Below are 20,413 nucleotides of genomic sequence, written 5' to 3'. Positions count from 1 at the left end.
ATAAAGGATATTCTATACTATTCTGTTCTATTTTCTGTGATTTAGTTGTGTTTGCGAGTATAGAATCAAATAGAAGTGACACGAGTTTATATAAATTCTTCGTGTGTGTGTGATGTGATCATTACAGATGTATTGGGGAAAAAATGGTGGATTTAATGTCAGGAAAAGAAAATGGGAAATCAGAAGAGGTCTAAATGTGTTGTTTCAGTGTCACTTGGTGTCAACTTTTCAATAGTTAAGCTTAGGTATTTTAATACACAGGACATGTAGCTGTATATTTAGTGCAGTCAGGTGAATTTTTTTGTGCTTGTTCTTTGTCACATTTTGCTGGTTTTGTCCACGAAGCTCTTCGATATCCCAATCGGATTTGCTGGAGATGAGCAGCTGGCGTGGCAGTGTGTGTTTGTGTCACGCTGTGTGCCGTATTTACTCGTGTGCATCCTTGCCTAAAATATGTTTGTTTTGTACGCTCAGATAAAAGCTTCAGTACAAGGTGAAACCACGCATTATCGCTAAGTATGAGAGCGTTTTTTAGATGCGCATTCACCCCTCTCTTCAAGTGCATTTCCTCAATAAGGACATAAAATAATTTGCAGTGCAGCAGTCCTGCAGCAGTTTGGGACTAATTGCTTTACTCGAGAGTCCTTGTTTGGGAGCACTGAAGAGGTGTTACCGGCTTCTCTTCACCGTCCTGCTCACAACTGCCAGAGAGAACCAGCAGCGTTGGATTCATTTAGTCAGCATTCTGGGCTTAATCTGCCACCTCTGCATGCTCTAATAGATGCATAATGCTCCGGGCTGTCGGGAACAAGTGTTTGTGTGTTTCCTTTGTAAACAGTCTCATGGGATATGTAACTTAGATTGTTCCTGAATGACTGTGATGATGGACGACAACATTAGCTTTGCAGCTGACGATTATGCTCATAATTGATGAGTAAGTTGCTTGTTTTTTCATTAATTTATTAGTCTATAAATATTCGAACATTCTGATAATTGGTATTCGCAGTTTGCAAGAGCAAGAGATGATGTCTTCAGATTTCTTACAGGACAAAATCCATATAATCAATTGATGATTTTATGCGACAGAGACCCAGAATTTAGGAGCTTTTACATAACAATGTTGTGCAGTTTTACTTGGGAAAAATAACTCTTAATTTGTTGTCATTTTCTGCATTTTTACCTATAAATTGTGTAGCTAATTTTACCCACTGCCCTTTCCTTTGGTAAAATGTCACATCTGACATTGTTAATGCATGATCAGCCTCTTGAATGCACTCAGATGAAGGATGGTTTCGTTCCACGGTGTGAAATGTGGAACAGAAGCCTCTGTCAGTGCTGGGCTCTAATTGATATGCAAATCTTTTATAGGCTAGCTATGCCCAGCAGCTGTTCTCCCGTCTCTGTAAGTGAACTTGATTTAAAGTGGATTAGTCACAAGTTAGTTGATCTGATCGAGGATAAAAGGCCTCTGTGTTATTACTTGCGATCTTCTTCCAAGCCGAGCTTCTGCCTCGTATGTTTCCGTGCTCTGCATTTAAGTATGTTTGGGTTGAAAACGCTTTGAATATTCCAAGTGCACAGAAATAACAGCGGTAACCACAGAGCGGAGCTGACAGAAGGGCTTGTCGGGCTTCTCTGTGTGTGGGGAGTGCCATGTGGGATCCATGAGCCCCACCTGCCACTGCCTCCGAGGTCCTTGTGATCATATCTGTAAGGCCTCAGAGTGAAGCATCCTGACATCCCCGCATATGGAAAGCAGTCGTGAATCTTCAGCCTTTTCCCATCTAAACATATGTTGCAGTTAAACACATCCCAGATGACAAAACAAGATCACGACGCAAGAAGTGTTTTCAGTGAAAGTGCACTTAATCGCATGTTATTTTCACAGCCTCGGAGCCAAACTCGTAATGTGATGTAAATTTGAGGGGACTAAGGTTAAATGTGCACTCACATCTTTATGCATTTTCTTCTTCTGTAATTTGCACAAGGAGTTGGCTCATATCCAGTTTGCATTTGATGGGCAGTTTTCAGCGAGTGTTTCTGCTTGTTGGCTTGTAAGAGGTTTGCAGTGCCGCCATGTGTCACTTTTCGAGTGAATACCGGCAACAAAATTGATACCTCTGTCAGTACATTTCCACTCTGCACTCATACTGCGGGACAGCTGGCAGCTAGTGACCCTAAATCACGGTTCCTCTGCTGCAGAAGCTGAGTGATGACACTGTGGAAGGGTTGTGTGTCAGTAACATAAATTTGATTTTCTCCGCAAGTCTCTCCCAGAAATGCACTTATACAGATAGAGGACAGGGTTGGGGCAGTTATGGTAAAATATGTCAGTTAGTCAAAGCAGAGATATTTGCTGGAGCAACTCAGCAACTGTGTGAGTGATAACTGATATTATTATATTAAGGCTACAGATTTGTAAGACTGCTTGGGCTTTTTTGGACCAATATGTCTGGTTTAGTTAAATCAAATTATTGCATGAGGATTTGTGTTCATTCATTGCCCGGGGGCAGCGCCGAGCAGTGGACCGTACTTAAACGAATATCATCAAGTTGTCAGCCGCCAAAGTGTGTGCACCTGCGTGAACTGTGAAGACGGTGGTGTGTGTGTGTGTGTGTATTGTCAAGATAAAGGTTATGTGAAGAGAGCGAGGCCAGGGAGTCATTCAGACGTGAATATAGCCAAAATATGAGAGTCCATATTTCCTCTGTGTGTGTCCACAGATTGTGCTGCTGAGAGATGTCCACAGTCCAGTACCCCCTCTCCTAGTCAGACGACGGCTTCACACACTCTGTCCTCAGCCAAATCCAAAGGCTCTCTGCGCAGACAGTCTAAATCAGTGGTACGTTCTCTTTAATACGTGTCTGTTTATCCTAAAAAACATGTTCACTTCCAGTTTGGCACATTACATTTTTCCTTTTTGTCTGTGGTAGCTCTATACTTGAGATGACTGCATTTTAAAATGCGGCTAAGCAAAGAAAATCTCCTCTTTAGTCGAACAACTACTACCAGTTTTGAATTAACTGCCGGACTTATTAAGGCTAATTACTTACAACCATACATAAAAAGCTTCATTTTGCAGTCAAACCTGGTTTGTTTTACACTGAAATGATAACATCAAGCTCAGATCTGACCAGCCTGCCCTTATTCATATGATTTCCAAAAACAGAACCACATCAACTCGTGATCCCAGCAAAAGGAATATAACAGAGTAGTTAGCCTTCTCTTTTATACGATGTGTCATGTTGATTGTGGTGATATGCAAACTGTTTTGCAAATATGCAAAGTTAACACTCGACTTTCTGTCCATCAAAATGCAGCCACGCCAACAACCGCTATGATATGAATGGGATGTTAAATAAATTAGACCTTGCAGTGTCCACTAGGTTGGTTGAAAACATGAAGGTGTTCACAGGTATTCTGTTCCTCCCACTGCTGGAAATTCTGGAGTAATTCTGGAACGCTGTCGATGTACTTCTTTTGTTATTAATGAAATAAAATCGCCGATTGTCTGACTGATAATAATTTGTCCGGATTACAGCATGTCAACTCATCAATTCCCCACCTGACGACAGCCTTACTATACATCGTAATCATTTGCATTAAAAACACAAGAAAAGCACTCAGAGAGGCTGTTCATTCCCCCATATGGCATTGTCAGAAATGCAGCATTTGTTTATTAGTTACTGATGATCAGAAATCACAGCAACATAGAATGTGACTATTTAATATAGATGTACCCACAAACAAAATGACCTTGCACTGAGCACAGGTGTGTGTTGTGCATGTGTACATTATGTACTGGATTGCATGACCTAAATATGTAGCGGGCGGCAGGAATTGATGGGACAGTTTAATCCATTTAATTATGTGTCTCTTGTGTCATTTCCAATAAGTCCACAGCGATAGATTTGTAGTAGGATCGCAATCGTATGATCGTCAGCAGGCAGAGGTAACGTTTACTTGTTGTCATAGTTACAGTGACGCCGTGCTGCTATCTTGCAATGATACAAAAATCTTTTAAAAAAAAAAAAAAAAAATCTGTGAAACCAGACTATAAGCCACTTCAGTGCCAAAATCTAATCAGGTGATCCTTGTGTCATGTCTGACCTTCCCTGAACATTCAAGTCAAGTCAAGAAATCTTTATTGTCCCCGCGGGGCAATTTTTGGTGCAGCCAGCAGCAAAACATCAAACAATCCAGCACAATAAAATGCGATACGCAACAATAAAATACACAACAGAAACAACAACAGCAAGACGACATGGTCATCAATATCCCCCACCACATGTGATGTCTATGAGTCTATATCCAAAATAGTGATCAAGGGCCATAACTCTGTTAAATATTATCGCACAGGTCTCATTTTCGAACTTGATCAAGGTGTCCATGATGTGAAGCTACACTCTAAATTTCGTAATCCTAGCTGTAATAGTTTCCGAATAAAGCTGTCCCCTTCATCTTGGACGGACGGACGGACGGAGGCCAAACCTATATCCCCCTTTTCCACTTCGTGGAGGCGGGGGATAATAACAGTAATCAATTAAAATGCAATAAGATGCAAAGATAAAGATAAAACCAAAGGAAAGTTAAAATGACCACAAAGCAAAGTGCATTATTCGTTATTCCGTTTTGAACAATGTTGTGCACAGACCAACAGATAAACAGACGAACGTACGCTGACTGTCACTTAACTCCGCCGCATTCCTTGGGTGATAATTACATCAGGAGAAACTGACTGAAAATGTGCCGATGGAGTCCGTATGCGTTCCATTGTGCTGTATACGTACGCCTGCATGCAAATATTTTCGTTGATGTATTTGCGTTGCTGATTTGCTCCCGAACAGGAAATGTCTGAGAACGGTGGCGGTGGGCAGCTGATGGTGAAGGCCCGCTTCAACTTCAAGCAGAACAACGAGGACGAGCTGTCGTTCAGTAAAGGTGAACTGATCCTTGTGACGCGTCAGGAGGAGGGAGGATGGTGGGAGGGAACGCTCAACGGCAAGACGGGCTGGTTCCCGAGCAACTACGTCCGCGAGGTCAAACCCTGCGGTGAGTAGCTGCACTATGTGGATCATGAAATTCAAGTTTCTTCAAGAAAAATGGTATTTAAATCTATTTTACACACTGTAGCTTCCAAGGAAGTTATGTTTTTTCTAAATGTGGATACTTTAAAAGGAGATGTGACAGTGTATTTACGAGAATCCCCGTATTAAAAATGAAATATTGATATCCTGTTAATAATACACATGATGATATTGTAAGCAATCCAGTATCAGCAGTTGTTTGGTTTGACGTACAGCAGTACAGTCATAGTTATAGACTGACTCTCCACCTCCTTACACTTGTACTTTTCCTGTAATTCATTAGCAAAAATGAGACAAAACACAATAAACAACGATGAATTTGACCGATATCTTTAAAAAGAATTTCTATATTTTTTTAATTGTTATTATGAATTCCTTTGGCACTGATAGGAATGTAATAAAAATAGAACATCAGCTCTACCCTAAATCCCAAACTGTGCTTTAAAATGGTTATTGGTGTCGGGATATTCAGTTGATACGTTTTGATGATTATTGACGATCGTTTCTGTGATTATTTAAACTTATCTCCTCTACAGAAAAGCCAGTGTCTCCTAAAGGAAATCAACTGACCAAGAACTACTACAGTGTGGTGAGTCGGAAATTACCCAGGACACATAAAAATATTCTTCATGCCGCTTTACTTCCACAATCGTGAAGGAAATCAGAAATTTAAAAGTCTAATTCTTGTCTTTCTTATAGTTCAACTGTTTATTTCAGTTGTTGTTGTTGTTTTGCTACTGATAAATGTTGGTTGTCAGACGACATTTGTCCTGGCTGAAAATGGCAAAAGAATTGACAACATGGTGTTGTTACAAAACTGACAATGCCAACTTAAATTTACTGTATTGTCTGAACTATTCTAAGCAGCTGCTTTTGTTGCTCATGCTTAACTCAAATAATTAGTAACTATAGATGGGGTCTGCCATATTTGTTTGTTGGGTTTTGTTTATTCTCTACATTTGCATATATATATATATATATATAAATGGTTCTTCTTTTCAACTTCTACAAATAACTTCTTCATTTTAAATTGCACTGTCAGCATGGCATCACTTTGTTTTATCAGATTTTATAGATAACTTAAAATAGCCAAAGTACTGGTAATATATTGTGCATGTACACAGACTGAAATCATACATTTTTCTTGATAATTAGCCAGTTTTACCAGTAATTCCTAATCTTCTTTTTTTTTTTTAAATACTTTCTGAAATCTGACAACATTAAGTGTTCCGCTGCTTTTGCAGGTGGTTCAGGACATCGTGGAACATGAGCGGGAGTTTGTTAAAGAATTACAAGCAGTGCTGAGCTGTTACCTCCGACCCCTGCAAGCCAGCGACAAGTAAGAGTAATTCCAAGGAGATGTGACGGATTCATTCATGTATACTTTAGGCAGACAGCAGTGTGGCTGCTGTTGTGGTAGGGCAGTTATTGTGGTCTCCACTGATGCTCATATTTGTTTTTATTGATGTTCAGGCTGAGCAGTGCAGACAGCGCCACTCTGTGTGGAAACCTGGAGGAGATCCTGGCCTTCCAGCAGGGACTTTGTTCAGCTTTGGAAGACTGCACCAAGTAAGTCATGCAGGAGTCAGAGCTCCATTAAAACCATTTTTTATTTGGTTCGTTTGAAATCCTCGGCAGAGAGCCAGTTTACCCCACTCCTCTGCTTGTTTTGCACAACAATCAGAAGCCCTTAGAACTCTACGTTTAATTTCTGTTTAAGCTCATTTCCTCCACTGCACACATACTATACTTGCTGTTCCGCAAAGCTTACCATACTTGATTATATTTTTGCAATCACTTCCTTCCTCCTAAGCATCTCTTCCTATTCAGTTCTTCATGGTACAACTATCAGCTTGCAAAGCGTTTAAAGAAAAGCTAATGGCCCAGTCACTAATTGTGCACATTTTTAAAAAAAATATCTGCATGTCTTTTGATGTTTTCATGCCCCGGTAGGGAAAATCTAACATTTACAACTGTTATAAACAAATGGCTGCTCTTTGGAAGGGACAATACATTGGTTTTAGAAGGTCTGGCATACTTTGGAAAGTGGTCAGCAGGAGTCTGAAATGTGTGCAGAATAAATCATCTCTGAAACTCCTGTAGTGTCTTATAGCACTTGATTTGAGCTTTAGGCATCCTGAATTAGTTTGAAATGTGGGTTAAAGGCTCCTTATGATACTGTGTTTTCGTGGTGCTCTGTTAATCTGATGAGATTAACTTTCATGTTTTAAAGTGGCCTTGTCTTGTATCATCCGCTAAAAGTGACACAATAAAACCTAACATCTGTCCAGGATAATAGCAAGTTTTAAATTGGGAAATTTGTCTCCTTGTGTCTTTCCATGTCTCCTCTAGCAACCTCCTTTTCTTCCTTTTCTTCCTTTTCATACCTCTGACTTTGACTCTGTTTCTGTGACTTTGCAGGGTCCCAGAGGGGCAGCAACGAGTGGCGGGCTGCTATTTAAACCTGATGTGTCAGATCAAGACTCTGTACCTGGCTTACTGTTCCAGCCACCCGTCGGCTGTCTGCATCCTCACCGACCACAGGTCAGACAGAACCAGAACAGAGAGAGGTCTTGCTCTGGAAACATTGAAAAATTGGCTGATTTCTAGCCATTCTGTCACATAACAAGTAGAGCTGCAACGAGTAATCGAGTAGTTGTAAAGTATTCCATCAACTACCAAACTGTTTAATTTAACTGATAAATCGGTATGTGTAATTTCTTAAAGGGGAAAAAAAAATCTAAATTCTCTCTTTGCTGCTTCTTAAGTTAAGTTTATTTTTGTTTCTTTACTCCTGTGTGACAGTAAACAATCTTTTGGTTATGGACAAAGACGCTAAACAACTAGGCAAGGCCGGAAACAATGATCAACATTTTTCACAGTCAATCGATTAATTAAGGAAATAATGGAAATGATCGTTAGTTGCTCTTCAAATGGCAGCTGTTTTACTGATTTTGACACGTTAGCTAAACTTTGTGAGATATTTTATTTATTTTTGTGTGTGACCCATTAGCAAGGTTTTCCCAAAATGGAGACAACATTTCTCAGAATTCAACACATTTCTTTCCAGCTCAGGGTTTGAGATTCCCACATGTAGTTACGAAATGAACTGAAGGAGAAACTGGATTGGTTTTCTGGGAAAATGAAACTTATTTTTGCCTTTTCTTAGTTTTTTTTTCTTTTGAATTAGCATTCAGTTTGATATCTCCAAGGCCAAAAAAATAATTCAGATTAAACAGGCTGAGAATCAAACATCACTGTTTGAATTGACCTCCTCACTTGCATGCTGTAGGGGGCTTTAAGGGGTCTAAAACAAAGAATACTGCCTCACCTATATGTCCACAGTTGTATGTGTGTCACGGATTCTACAATTCTGCAATTCTACAATTTCATTTAGCAGTCACTGTTATCCAAAGCCACGTACATCTGAGAATAGACACAATTTGCTGTCTCTGGGACCTCCATTTGTTGTTTTCTGTTGATGAGCTGCAATTTGACTTTTAGCCACAAGGTGGAGCAGGTCACTAAACTAAATCTGATCAGTTACAAAAAGTCCTCCTGTACTGCCAGTTTCATTCAGTACAATTATAGCTAAAGTGTGTCATTGTCAGTGAGTAATTGCTGCTGTTATGAGCATAGAAATAAAAGCAAAACTTCCATGGTACATTTTAAACATCCCAGTATTGAGTAACACTGAGCTGTCCTTTCGGGTTCTACACGTTGAGTTGAAGATAAAATTGGTTCACACACAGGAAGCCAACTGTTGACAGGATATATACTATTGTGGTTATGTTGTCAGGCAAGCAAGGCGCTTTTTCACAGTAAACGCATTTACCTTTTTCAGAAGTAACCTTTTTCTGTCGCATTCACCAATTGTTGCCAGCTCGTGTTGCTGCAGGATGCTGTGTGATTGAAGAGCGGGATCATGGCAATTCATGAATGGTGTTACTTTCAAACGCGCCGGCAAGTTTGCACTTGAAGCGATCGTGTTGCAGTCGACGGTAGAAAATTGCACAAGCCACTTTGATGACCTAAATTTTGCTGCCTGTGAAGCTATTAACAGCTGCCTTCAGATATGCTCTCACTTGCACCAGATGTGTGATATATTTATTGTTTAGATCACAGCTTGGGTGGCTCTTACAGCAGCGACAAAGAAACAGGAACATGGGGGTTGTAGGTGAGGCTCACTTTCCAGGCCTCATAAGAAGATCAGTTACTTTTTAATTTCATGGGATTGCTGCTTTGCAAATCGGGAATTTAATATCAACAATACATTTTTAATCTTAAAACATAATGTGGATTTCTCAGTATAGTATAAAGCAACACATTTTAATACCTGGAAGCAGTAATATATTTTATCTTTTACTGATTTAAAGTTTTTTAATAACTGGAAGAAGTCATATTTGATTTGAAATATGTATCATGTTTCAACCCTTTCACTGCTCTAAACTTGGTGTGTCACCGGGAAGACAAGTGGTTAATTTGCATAATAAAGTCCCATGCTAAATGTTACAGGTACACTGACACTCATACGGTTTGTGTGAGTTGTTAAAGCTGAGATGTTTCCGTTGTTTACTGCAGATGCTCTCAAGAATCTTGTCAGTTTTTTGCCTACGTGACATTAAGAGGGCTGCACACTTGTGCACAGGGTTATATGTATCTGTATTAAAAAGACTTCAGTGCACATTGTTTCATCTCAACTGCCTGTTAAATTCTGTGAAAGCAAGAGTTTTACCAGTGGAGTGAATAAGTATACTTTATGATTAATTTGATACAATTATATATCATGTGTGTGCCATTAGGGATTTTAAATTAAGTTCTCAACTTTGTCTGCAATAAGTCTTTATTGTTCAGCAGTAATTTGATTAAATTACCAAATGTACATCTTTGAAGCATCCTTGAGCTTTAGAAACAATCTAATAAAATTTTACCCTTAACTGTCATCAGTACACGTGCCAAAACCTACTGGTAGACCCTAGTAGTATTTCATCTGTTTCACATTTCTGTGCCTGTCCATATCCTCTCTTTGTATATTTTTCTAAAACGTGTGTCATCTATAGATACAAATATGAAAGAAGCAATGAAATTACTATTGATGATTACAAACATGTATTGCTTACAGTATTAGTGTAAGAACTCCTGAATTGAAATGAAACGCAATGAAACTGAAGCAGTCATCACAAGAGCAACACAACAAACATACATAAATAAAAGATGCACAGTCCTGCTGGGGTTTGGCTGAGGTCCGCATGTACCCTAAAGGATTTTTTATATTCATACCACAAACCTGGTTGGAATCAAATAAGCTTTGGTGGATGTGATTGTAACTATGTGGGTGACAACTACCTAAAGGGACTGAAAAATCCAGCTTACAATTAAATATATATGACAAGTTTTATACTCCTGGAGTCCGCATGGTGTGCTGATGAGGATTAACTGTGCATTTCTGTGTGTTGTTTTTTCTTTTTTTGTAGCGAGGAGCTGGATAAATTCATGGAGAGCCAGGGAGCCAGCGCTCCAGGAATCCTCACCCTGACCACCAGCCTCAGTAAGCCCTTCATGAGGCTCGACAAATACCCAACGCTGCTGCAGGAGCTAGAGCGACATGTGGAGGTAAAAGAGAGGGGAAAAACGCGTTTAAAAATATCCTGAAGTAATATGTAATTAACACAAATACTAAAGGAATTTAAAGTACGGTAATAACTAATGATGACTAATGTCAGAATTAGTCGCTTTTGGAAATAATCAGAACTAATGTACATATTATGTATATTGTAATGTACATATGTACATTACAGTATACGTAATATGTACATTAGTTCTGATTATTTAGGCTCAGTGCAGGCTGCTTTATTTGTTCTAATGTTGTGTTTTTGTTCCACAGGAAGCCCATCCAGATTATATTGACATTGTAAAGGCAACATCAGCATTTAGGAGCCTAGTGGTAAGTCTCGACATCCTGTAGTGATCAACTGTGACAGCTTTGATAATCTTCGCAACAGTTTTTCGTTTTCCTCCTTTTATCAGCACAAAGCAAGCCTCAGCTAAACAATCCTGCAGTCACGACATGTCAGCTCCCAATAGCTGGTTTGTAGAGCTGCTGGATTTCTTATTTCATTTATTTGTTACATGCAACATTCAAGACAAATTTTCTCTGACAGTTTTCTTCAATGATACCAAACTGATTTTGAGAGTCTTTTTTGGGACTTCGTAATCAAGAAGAGCCTCAAGTGAAGAGGGAGGAAAAATCTTAATAAAAGTGTCTCATCTTTTTGTCTGCTTGGTGTTGAGTGAGCACGTTGTTCCTACTGTGGGAGTGAAGCGAAATGCCATCTTAGAAGAGTTGGATTAGAAACGAGCGACCGCATTGTACCTGGGTGAACTTCGCTTTGTTACACGATTTCCCCGTTAGCGCTCATAGTTCCTTGTAAAAACAGATGAAGTGACTCACACGTCTCCTTGACAGGGCGGCACAGGAAACGGGGGAAAAAAAGAACACAAAATGCCGCACAATACTGCTTGTTGTAATTTGCATGTTTTATTTTGTCGTGGTGCGCTTTGAGTGTGTGGTTGGGTGGGCAGGTACTTAAGAAATGCAAGCTCCGTTTTTAAGAGAGCTCCGTTTGCAGAAGCTCGTTATTGAAGAAAGGTGGAGTGGAAAATCATAGATGTTGCATTGTCATTTTTCCTGTTTCGAGAGGGAGAGTCCCTCGTTAGCACCTGAACATTTACTGCTTTATGTTGCAGGTTGCTTACCTCTGACAATGAAGTAAAAAAAATCACAGCAAACACCCTTTTTTCTGAAGCCATAACTAATCCCTGCTACGTAGTAGGTTACTCAGTATTTATAAAAATTGGAGTAAAGTTCAATAGAGGTTCAATAAAAAGAAACGCTAATTTAACAGTGGGTTTCACATTTTTGTCATTGTGAGATTTATCTGACATGTTTGTGTGTTTTAGACGCAGTGCCAGGACCTGCGAAAGCGCAAGAACCTGGAGCTGCAGATCCTATCGGAACCAGTGCGAGGCTGGGAGGGAGACAGCATGAAGAGCCTGGGTCACGTGGCCTACATGTCGCAGGTCTATGTGAGGAATGGCTGCAGTGAGGTGAGAGATATTTCAGGTTTGAGCCCAGGATGATGAAAACTACCATCAGTTGTCAGAAAATGCTTTTTCGGTTAAAGAGGATAGAATGATATTGTAGAAGGAAAACTGTTGCAAGTTTTACGGCTTTGTTAAGCACAAAATGTTCCTTCGTACACAAAGAGAGTGCACTGTGAAAGTACCTAAGTACGAGCTTCTTTTTCCCATGCTTTAACTAGAGCCATTCCTTGCATCATTGAAGTTTTCATGTGAATTTCTCAGTTTCACCTACTCGGTCCCTTTTCTGCTCTCCACATTCTACCGGTTAGGCATTCAAACAAGTGTTTAAAATTTTGATTTGTTCTACAAAACATGCAATATTAATTATGTTCTTTCCTTCTCTCTTGTCAGCGTTCCATGATTTAAAACAAATGTGAAGCATTCATCCTTGCATAAACGTTTTTCAGTTCAGTGTTGGGGAGTTGTGTGCTGAAAACAGGCCTCCTGTCTTGCTAATTAATATCTCCCCCAAGCGCGAAAACAGAAACCTATGTAGGCCAAATGCCGACTCTGAAGCCATCTCCTCTTTCTTGTGTGGTTTCTGTGTAGGGGTCGACTTTTGTCTCCGTGGTTGGAGGAAAGCTCGAGACAGGCATCTGGATTCACATTTTAATCACTGCCAACCACTTTCCAACCACCATATTTGTTTCTCAAGATGAACTCCTTATCAGCTCATTTTAATTTTCCATTCATACAAAAAGCAGCTGCTTTTCCAAACAGTTATCTTGTTGCTATGATACTCCAGTGTCAGCTATAGTTATGGTTTCGCCTCAGTAGGTGCAACCAAAAGTAGAACACTCTTGGTTTTTGGCAAACAACACGATAAACCAGTTCAACTGCAGAAACATTACTTTCAGTGACAAACATGAAACAGTGGCGGCTGATGAAACCCTTTCACTAATCTGCACATATGTGAGAATGGATAGGACGCTTTGCAACCAAAACTTCTATGTGTGTCTTGCAGGAAAAAGAGGAGCGCTACCTGATGCTTTTCCCTAATGTGTTAGTTATGCTTTCTGCCAGTCCCCGGATGAGTGGCTTTATTTATCAGGTGAGCTCCAGTGAAACATGTTGCTCTACTTGGACAAAAGATCGGTTTCTGAAATTGTCTTCACTGAGCTCAGAGAAACTTTCTACTTCCAGCAGAAGAATTTGAAAACAGTCACATGAACCAAGTACAGAATTCCTACTTTCTGCTTCATTTTCCTCACTAAAACTCTGAAGGACTTCTACAGTATTTTAGAATACAAACACGTACATTGATTTAAGACAGACTGCTGGAGCCGGTTGTTAGGTTCATCTCAACTTTAGAATGCAGATTAACACTGAAGGAGGACTTTGTGGGTGGGTTTTTTCACCCTAACTCAGATTGAAATCACTTTAGGAAAGGATCTATTTGCAGCAAATGCATTCAGATTATTTCACATATAGTTAACTAAGTGTTGTGTTAAAACAGACTTAAAAAGGTTTGAGCTTGAATGATTGAGTTCAATTCAGTTTTGTTTATATAGCGCCAATTACAGTCAAATTGTCTCAAGACGCTTGACAGAACCCATAAGCCTGACCCCCAGAGCGAGCCCAAAGGTGACAGATACATACAGGTTTAGAGACATGTGACTCCTGAAAAGAAGTTAACTTTTTGGCCTTGCAAAAGTAAGAAAAACATTATTTCATTATTTCCTATTTTCAGTGTGAATAAAACAACCATTTGCTTGATACTTATTTTTAATCACTGTACATTTTCCACCATCTTTCCTAACCTAGCAGAAAGCACTCCTGTATAAATGTGTCTTCTCAAACGGTGCTTCTATGATTGTATTCATAATAGAGCACTCTTACCAAAGTGTGTCCCTTCCTGGTAGTGTTGCCCTTCATTTATTTTTAGGGGATAACCAGACATGCAATACTGCTGTTTATATTTTATGTACAGCATCCTTCTTTTCTCCTCTCATTCTGTGTTATTCTTCCATTCAGGGAAGACTACCGCTAACGGGCACCACAGTAACAAGACACGCAGAAGATGCAGACAGTGGCCACTACGCCTTTGACATCACAGGTTTGTACCCGATGTTCTGGAGGGAAACGCTTGTCGGCTTGAGCTAGTCGTGTGATAAACTTGATGAGACAGGATATGGTACAAATATGGAACTGATTAAATGGTAGAAGAAAGTTTCAGTTAGTTGTGGGGAAACATTTTTCTAAATAAAGTATTCATGCTGGTGTCGGTACACAGTCAGAGGGCATATTGATCTCGCTGTTCTGTTTCTAAGACCAACGTTTATTCAACACATGAACAGTAAGTGAAGCTTCAAATTGTCACTGCCAGACACTATATAACATACACTACAAGTGAAAGTCTTTAGTTAATTTATTGGAATTTAAGCAGTTCAGGTCTGGTGAATAGTCTTAAATGGTACAAATGTATGTTGTAAACTACCCAAAGTTAAAGTAACTAAAGCTGTGAAAGTTAATGCCAAAAATTCCTACAGGTTCCCCTATTTTTGCTGATTGCTCACAAACCCTCTTGTCTGTAAAAAATCAGTTTTACTACACACTCTGATGCATTATTAGGACAGCACTGTGCTACAGGAAGTCAGAATGTATGCTGCTATTGGTGAGACAAAGGCAAGTAAGAAAGGAAGACAGACTAATAGGTCAGTGGTTCATCTTGCAACAAGATGAGTCAAAACTTCAGAAGAAAACAACCCTGTTTAATTCATTGAGTATATAGTTAAGTCTTGTTGTTTGAGGCATCTTTGTGAACCCGGACAGGTTTCACGACGTTTATCTGGTTTCTAACTGTATTTCTTACTGTAATATGTCATTAAATGTTCACTTTTGGGGGTGTAAAAAACCTAAATGTAGACAAATCTAACTCCATCATCGCGTGACACCTGCACACCCTAGACTGTCTGATTGTGGTTGCGGTATCTGCTCGTCTAATAATCTAAAGCCATATTGAACTTTCGCTATAGGAAGTCTGCGTTGATGTGTTTGTGTGTGTTTGGTCCTGCAGGAAGCATGATTGATCGTATTACAGTGTTCTGCTGTAGTGCCCAGGAGTTACAGGAATGGCTAGAGAACCTGCAGCCTTTCACCAAAGGAGGAAGTCCTGCAGGCACAATTTCAAAGGTTAACACACACCCACGCTCACAAACACTTATACAGCGTGAAGTCAGAACAGTACTAGTCAACCTTGCATTATGCTGAAGTGTGAAAAACTAAATTCTCAGCTGGGGATGTCAAACACTTGACTCATCTTTAAATGCACATACACAATAATTCCAGCTGACCTTTCTCTGACTGTTCTGTGTAGAATGTAGACGGGAAGCCGCTGAGCATGGTCGGTACCCCGACTCACCTGTCCCACCTGGGCAGCCTCAGCGCCGTCAGCCGGGGCCCCCTGGAGCAGCCAAAGATCAACAAACCCTGGTCTCTCAGCTGTCTGCGCCCAGCACCTCCCCTCAAGCCCTCCGCTGCACTGGGATACAAAGAGGTAGGAAGCTGAAGAGCTGTGCAAGCAAACCCACAACAGACTCCTATAATCAGTCATGCGGTGCGTTGTTAGTCAGAATCTGAGAAGTCCCCCTTCTCGACAAGACCACCTTTGTACTGTTTTTCGAATTTAGCCAAAGCTGTTCTCCACAAAACACACCAACACCACAAGTGAAAGATCATGCACACCTTCAATGCATTAGATGGGCTAAAATTGTAATTAATTAAATGTGGGATTATTTAAGCAGTGCAATGTAGAATCATAGACTTGGACCTAAAAAGTGAAGATAAGGACAGTGAATTCGAGGCTAGACTAAAAACTTGAAGGTGACTTGATACCTCAGACATTGAAAAATGCTCTTGAATATAGCTGGAGTTTTTTTGAGTAATAATACCCCGTTTTGTATCAAGTATATCACCTTTCCCCACCTGTACTCATGCAAAAGATTCTGCTTCACTACAGTTGTCAACTACTTAAGATTCTTATTAATGTTTTTGTTACATTCCTAATAGAAATAACCACAACATTGGCCATCAACACATAGTGATAAATGCTCTTAACTGCTGACAACATGGTTTGAAATGACATTAACCTGCGTACATGTTCCATATTTCTGTGTGCACCCAGCTACAAGTCATCGTGATCAACCAATCAGTCAAAATTTAATTGTGGAGCACTTTACAACAACTTAAAAGAAGAGCAAAGTACTTTCCAACAGCATAGTAAAACGAAACGATGCAGTTTGGATTACTAAAAACCGTAGAACCCGTGAAAATCATAAAACCACGAAAACCATAAAAACCATACAACCACAATGCAGCGCAGATAAGTGGGTACCATTTCAATGGGATGACGTGAAAATTAAGAACAGTCCTAGGACTTAAAAAGCAGGAGTTTGGTGATAAGGCAAAGTTCAAGATGTGCACAGATATGTGTACATCTCAGTATATGCAAAGCTTTTAAATGGTACTATCAAATTACTAAAGTCAAATGTGATCTTATTTACTCTATTATCCACACTACACTCAAAGTTTGTATTCATTTCACATTTAAAATGTCATGGTGGGAAGCACTGCACTGCTAAAATACAAATACAGTAACAAAAGTGATTGTTTCAGTGTGAAAATGTAAGTGAACACCTCCTTAAATATCTGGTAAGTACAAAAGTTGACTGAAAGAGAACTGAACACTTTGTAAATGTGTGTTAATTATGCATAAAGTTACAAATAATGAATCAACTTAAATATAAACTAATTATTTACATGAAAAAAACTATTCAGCTATTTGACCTTGACTTCCAGCTCTGTGTATTTTTTCTCTCTCCGTCCTGCATTTCTCTCACATTCAGTGTCAGCGCTGATCGTGGTTGTAATGTGGCCCAACACGGATGTAAGAATCAAAACCAGAAGCACTGATTTCTAGATTATGATCTTCTCAATTAACTGTTTGACACATGTAGATGTTTCAGTTCATTAATGAGGCAATAAATGCCCCATTTGCAAAATTAAAAAAAACAAAAAGATACCTGTATTAAATAGTGCTGTTAAGATCATGTGCTTACAAAGTGCAAAAGCAAGACAACCAGAATGCAAAATGCCAGCAGGACCAAACACATCAAGGTAAAATTAAGATGAACAAGACAACAGTCACAAACCAGCATAATGCAATTTCTACTTATACATAATAATTCAAATAAAATCAGTAAAAAATAAAAAGCCTAATAAGCAATAAAAAGACAGCATCACAATAAAGCAAATCTATGCCAATAAGTTTAGCTAATATATGTTTGTTTTTGTTTTTTTGCCTTAGTATTAAGGTAGCTTTCAGTGGTTATAGATTCAGTACATGGTGGGTTGGTACTTTTACTGCTGGACATTTTTACCAGCAACTAGCATCAATCACACTTTTAATACTCAGAAATAAAACCTTTATTAATTAAAAATTTTACATATTTGCTGTAACTTTAAATATACATCGTCACATGCTCTCAAAACCACATGCTGGCTGGTGCACCGCACACGTGTCTGCTGCAGCTAAAGGCAGCTATAAATATCTTTTTTAGCTTTCATTATGCAGTAAGTCGAACGGATTTGAGTGTATTCCTGTAATGGGAGCATGGTCGCCAAGGGTGACTGGCAGTGGAGGAGAATGACTGAACTGGTGATTATGAGCTGCCTGTCTGTGATGAGAGGTGATGCTTACTTCGCTGTGCGTGGGAAGCCGACGCTCTCACAGAGTTCTCAGTCAGCACTTTTGAAACTTTCAGTTATTATGGACACCGAAAGCCGAGTGATTTGTTGAGTGTATCACCGGTAAGCAGGTGTCTTGTTGCTGCATTGGCGAGCTTTATTGTAATTTTTACCACCGCACACTCTAGACTTCGACACAAACTCATCCGTGTCTGTTGTGAGGATGGGAACAAGCAGCAGCCTTGCAGCCACAGAGGTCGCATGCATTGAATGCATAATCGCCTTTCTGCCGACCGACCCTTTTCTTTATGTGTGTATTTGTTAAATAGAAAATATTCACTCTGCTAAAGAGTAGCAGAGGGCTTGTAACAATGTTCACCAATAACTCTCTATCACATCCTTCTATCGTCGTATTTTTCATACACATTTCCTCTTTTTCTCTCTTTCTCCATTCTGCCTTTTGTAGAGGATGTCTTATATCATGAAGGTAAGGTGTGTGTGTGTGTGTGGGTAAGGATGTGGGATGGGGAGGTGGGATGGGGTTGCCTGTGTGTGTGTGTGTGTGTGTGTGTGTGTGTGTGTGTGTTAAACTCAGTGTTGAGCTGGCATGTCTTTGCTCTGTTTGCTTCACTCCTCTCTTGTTGTCATCTGTTGGTTTCCTGTTTTCTGTGCCTTGCGAGTCTGCTGGGTTTTTTTTCTCATTCCCCGTAGCGAGTCGAGGTGTCACTCGCCACATATGCTGTCAGTTATGCCTTTTTCTAAGGCAACAATAGTAGTAAATTCTACTCTTGTTGCTATTTTTGGATAGCCAGACGGAGTGCAGTCAGGTCTACTGTCACTCAGCCATGAGTGATGAGTGTTTGCACGTTAGAATGATAAGCAGAGAAAATATGCTGTCATACCTTAGGTGAGGTCTCTTTTTAAGTTGCTGTCGTGCTTTTGGAAAAGCTGGTCAGGAACTATGTTTTCCATGCGTGGCGGTGCGCAGTATTCTTAGACATCAAAGTGATCTTTAAACCTCTGAACCCCAAAACCTGCCAGAGGGTTTGAAAGGCATGTTGTCCTTTTAAAAAAAAATCATCAAAATGACACAATTTATCAGAGCCAAAAGCTATAAAAAAAACTCAAAAAAGTCATCTTATTTTCCACTTCCTAGCATCCCTTGAAAAACCATCTGTAATGTGCCGTTCTGTCAGAACACGTAACCAAATCCGAGCCTAAAATCATGTGATTTCATCAAAATCACTTTTTTCCCCATATGTGACATTTAAAAATTCACCAAAAATAAACTCTTTGCTCCAACGTGATTCTGCAAAGAAAAAAATCCTGCACTCTTTATTCCCTGTAAGCTTCCATTCTGAATGAATTACTGACCTTCTCCAGGACTCCAGCAATAGCCTGCAGAACTTCCTGCTCTGACCAGATTCTGTGAAATACGAAAAATTCTGCACTCTTTGACACAACTATGAAGCCATTAGTGACTCCTCTGGAAGGGAGGCGAAAATTCTGAGACTTCTCAACTTGCACAGAGCAAATAGGAGACAAGTAAAGAAACACAATAAAAATGCCTATCTATAGCATGTAGATTCATGATTTTTTTTGCTCGATATTAGTCACCAGTGTGGCCTCGGAACAGCGCTACACTTGTAGATTCCAGGTTTTTTCATTTTTGTTTAATAAGTAATGAAAGAAATGTAATTTATATATGACTTACGGCATTATAACGGTGTCATATACTGCATTGAAGACATTTTGAGTTCTCTCTTATTCTAGCCATGGTTGTGTGGCTTCCGCTGAATTGCAGGACTTTTCATTTCAGTGAAAATGAGCCCGCAGTGAGTAACAATGTAAAAGCAGAAAACAACGCCCAGAAACTGCTTGGGGTTCAGAGGGTTTAATACTAACTTCTAAATGAATTGTAAAGCTCCTGTTTGTCTGCTAGATATGTAGGATTAGTAAAAAAAAAAATGCATCAACTCTAACTTTATGGGACAATCATATTTGAGGGCCTTGTGTCGTTTAGCTTTTTGTGAGGTCCTTCTGCTCTCATGCGGTCACAAAAATCAGTTATGCCGCTGAAATTGATGCAAGTATCATAGAAAATGTGACCACTGTGCATATTCCACTGCCAGCGTGTTTCAGGCCGTTGGATGATGTGACGCACAACCAGTCTTGGCCCAAAATCGCAAATTCCTGTACCTGATTTGCTCTTTCCACACCGCTCTGCTCCACGTGTCCTCCCACTGAACACCCAACCCAAAGAGGAAAGAACCTTTGCGTTGTGCACCTGCAGTAATTTGAACCCTGAGGCCTCTTCAGGGGGTTTTAAAACACAGGATGCCGTCAGTTGTTCCTCCGGATTCTCATGAGAAGAGAATTCTGATGTAGTTTTGGGGTGCCCCATGAACAGGTTTCCACTTTCCAGTGAAGGTGCTTGACTAAGCCTCTCGGTTCCTCCTAACGGCTCGGGGCAAATGAGATCATGTAAGGTATTATAG

At 39.8% G+C, this 20,413-nt stretch overlaps 1 protein-coding gene across 3 annotated transcripts in view; it reads left to right on the top strand.

Moving 5' to 3' along the window:
- Window positions 1–20,413, top strand: part of arhgef6 (Rac/Cdc42 guanine nucleotide exchange factor (GEF) 6) — a 33,406-nt gene that overhangs the window by 7,250 nt on the left and 5,743 nt on the right. Inside the window, exons 1-15 of one of the 3 annotated variants that reach the window (XM_022194880.2) lie at window positions 484–934; window positions 2,724–2,842; window positions 4,848–5,052; window positions 5,624–5,676; window positions 6,332–6,426; window positions 6,561–6,656; window positions 7,509–7,631; window positions 10,562–10,700; window positions 10,972–11,031; window positions 12,048–12,194; window positions 13,195–13,281; window positions 14,205–14,286; window positions 15,247–15,362; window positions 15,547–15,726; window positions 18,382–18,402. In XM_022194880.2, coding sequence (XP_022050572.2) covers window positions 931–934; window positions 2,724–2,842; window positions 4,848–5,052; window positions 5,624–5,676; window positions 6,332–6,426; window positions 6,561–6,656; window positions 7,509–7,631; window positions 10,562–10,700; window positions 10,972–11,031; window positions 12,048–12,194; window positions 13,195–13,281; window positions 14,205–14,286; window positions 15,247–15,362; window positions 15,547–15,726; window positions 18,382–18,402 — 1,527 coding nt within the window. In that variant the 5' untranslated portion in view covers window positions 484–930. Of the gene's footprint in view, window positions 1–483; window positions 935–2,723; window positions 2,843–4,847; window positions 5,053–5,623; window positions 5,677–6,331; window positions 6,427–6,560; window positions 6,657–7,508; window positions 7,632–10,561; window positions 10,701–10,971; window positions 11,032–12,047; window positions 12,195–13,194; window positions 13,282–14,204; window positions 14,287–15,246; window positions 15,363–15,546; window positions 15,727–18,381; window positions 18,403–20,413 lie in introns of those variants that run through there. The other 2 variants (XM_022194877.2, XM_022194879.2) reach the window with 2 other exon arrangements.

The sequence above is a fragment of the Acanthochromis polyacanthus genome, chromosome 10 (genome assembly GCF_021347895.1).
Source record: "Acanthochromis polyacanthus isolate Apoly-LR-REF ecotype Palm Island chromosome 10, KAUST_Apoly_ChrSc, whole genome shotgun sequence".
NCBI classification, from domain to species: domain Eukaryota; kingdom Metazoa; phylum Chordata; class Actinopteri; family Pomacentridae; genus Acanthochromis; species Acanthochromis polyacanthus.
This window is presented reverse-complemented; position numbering and strand designations above follow the sequence as displayed.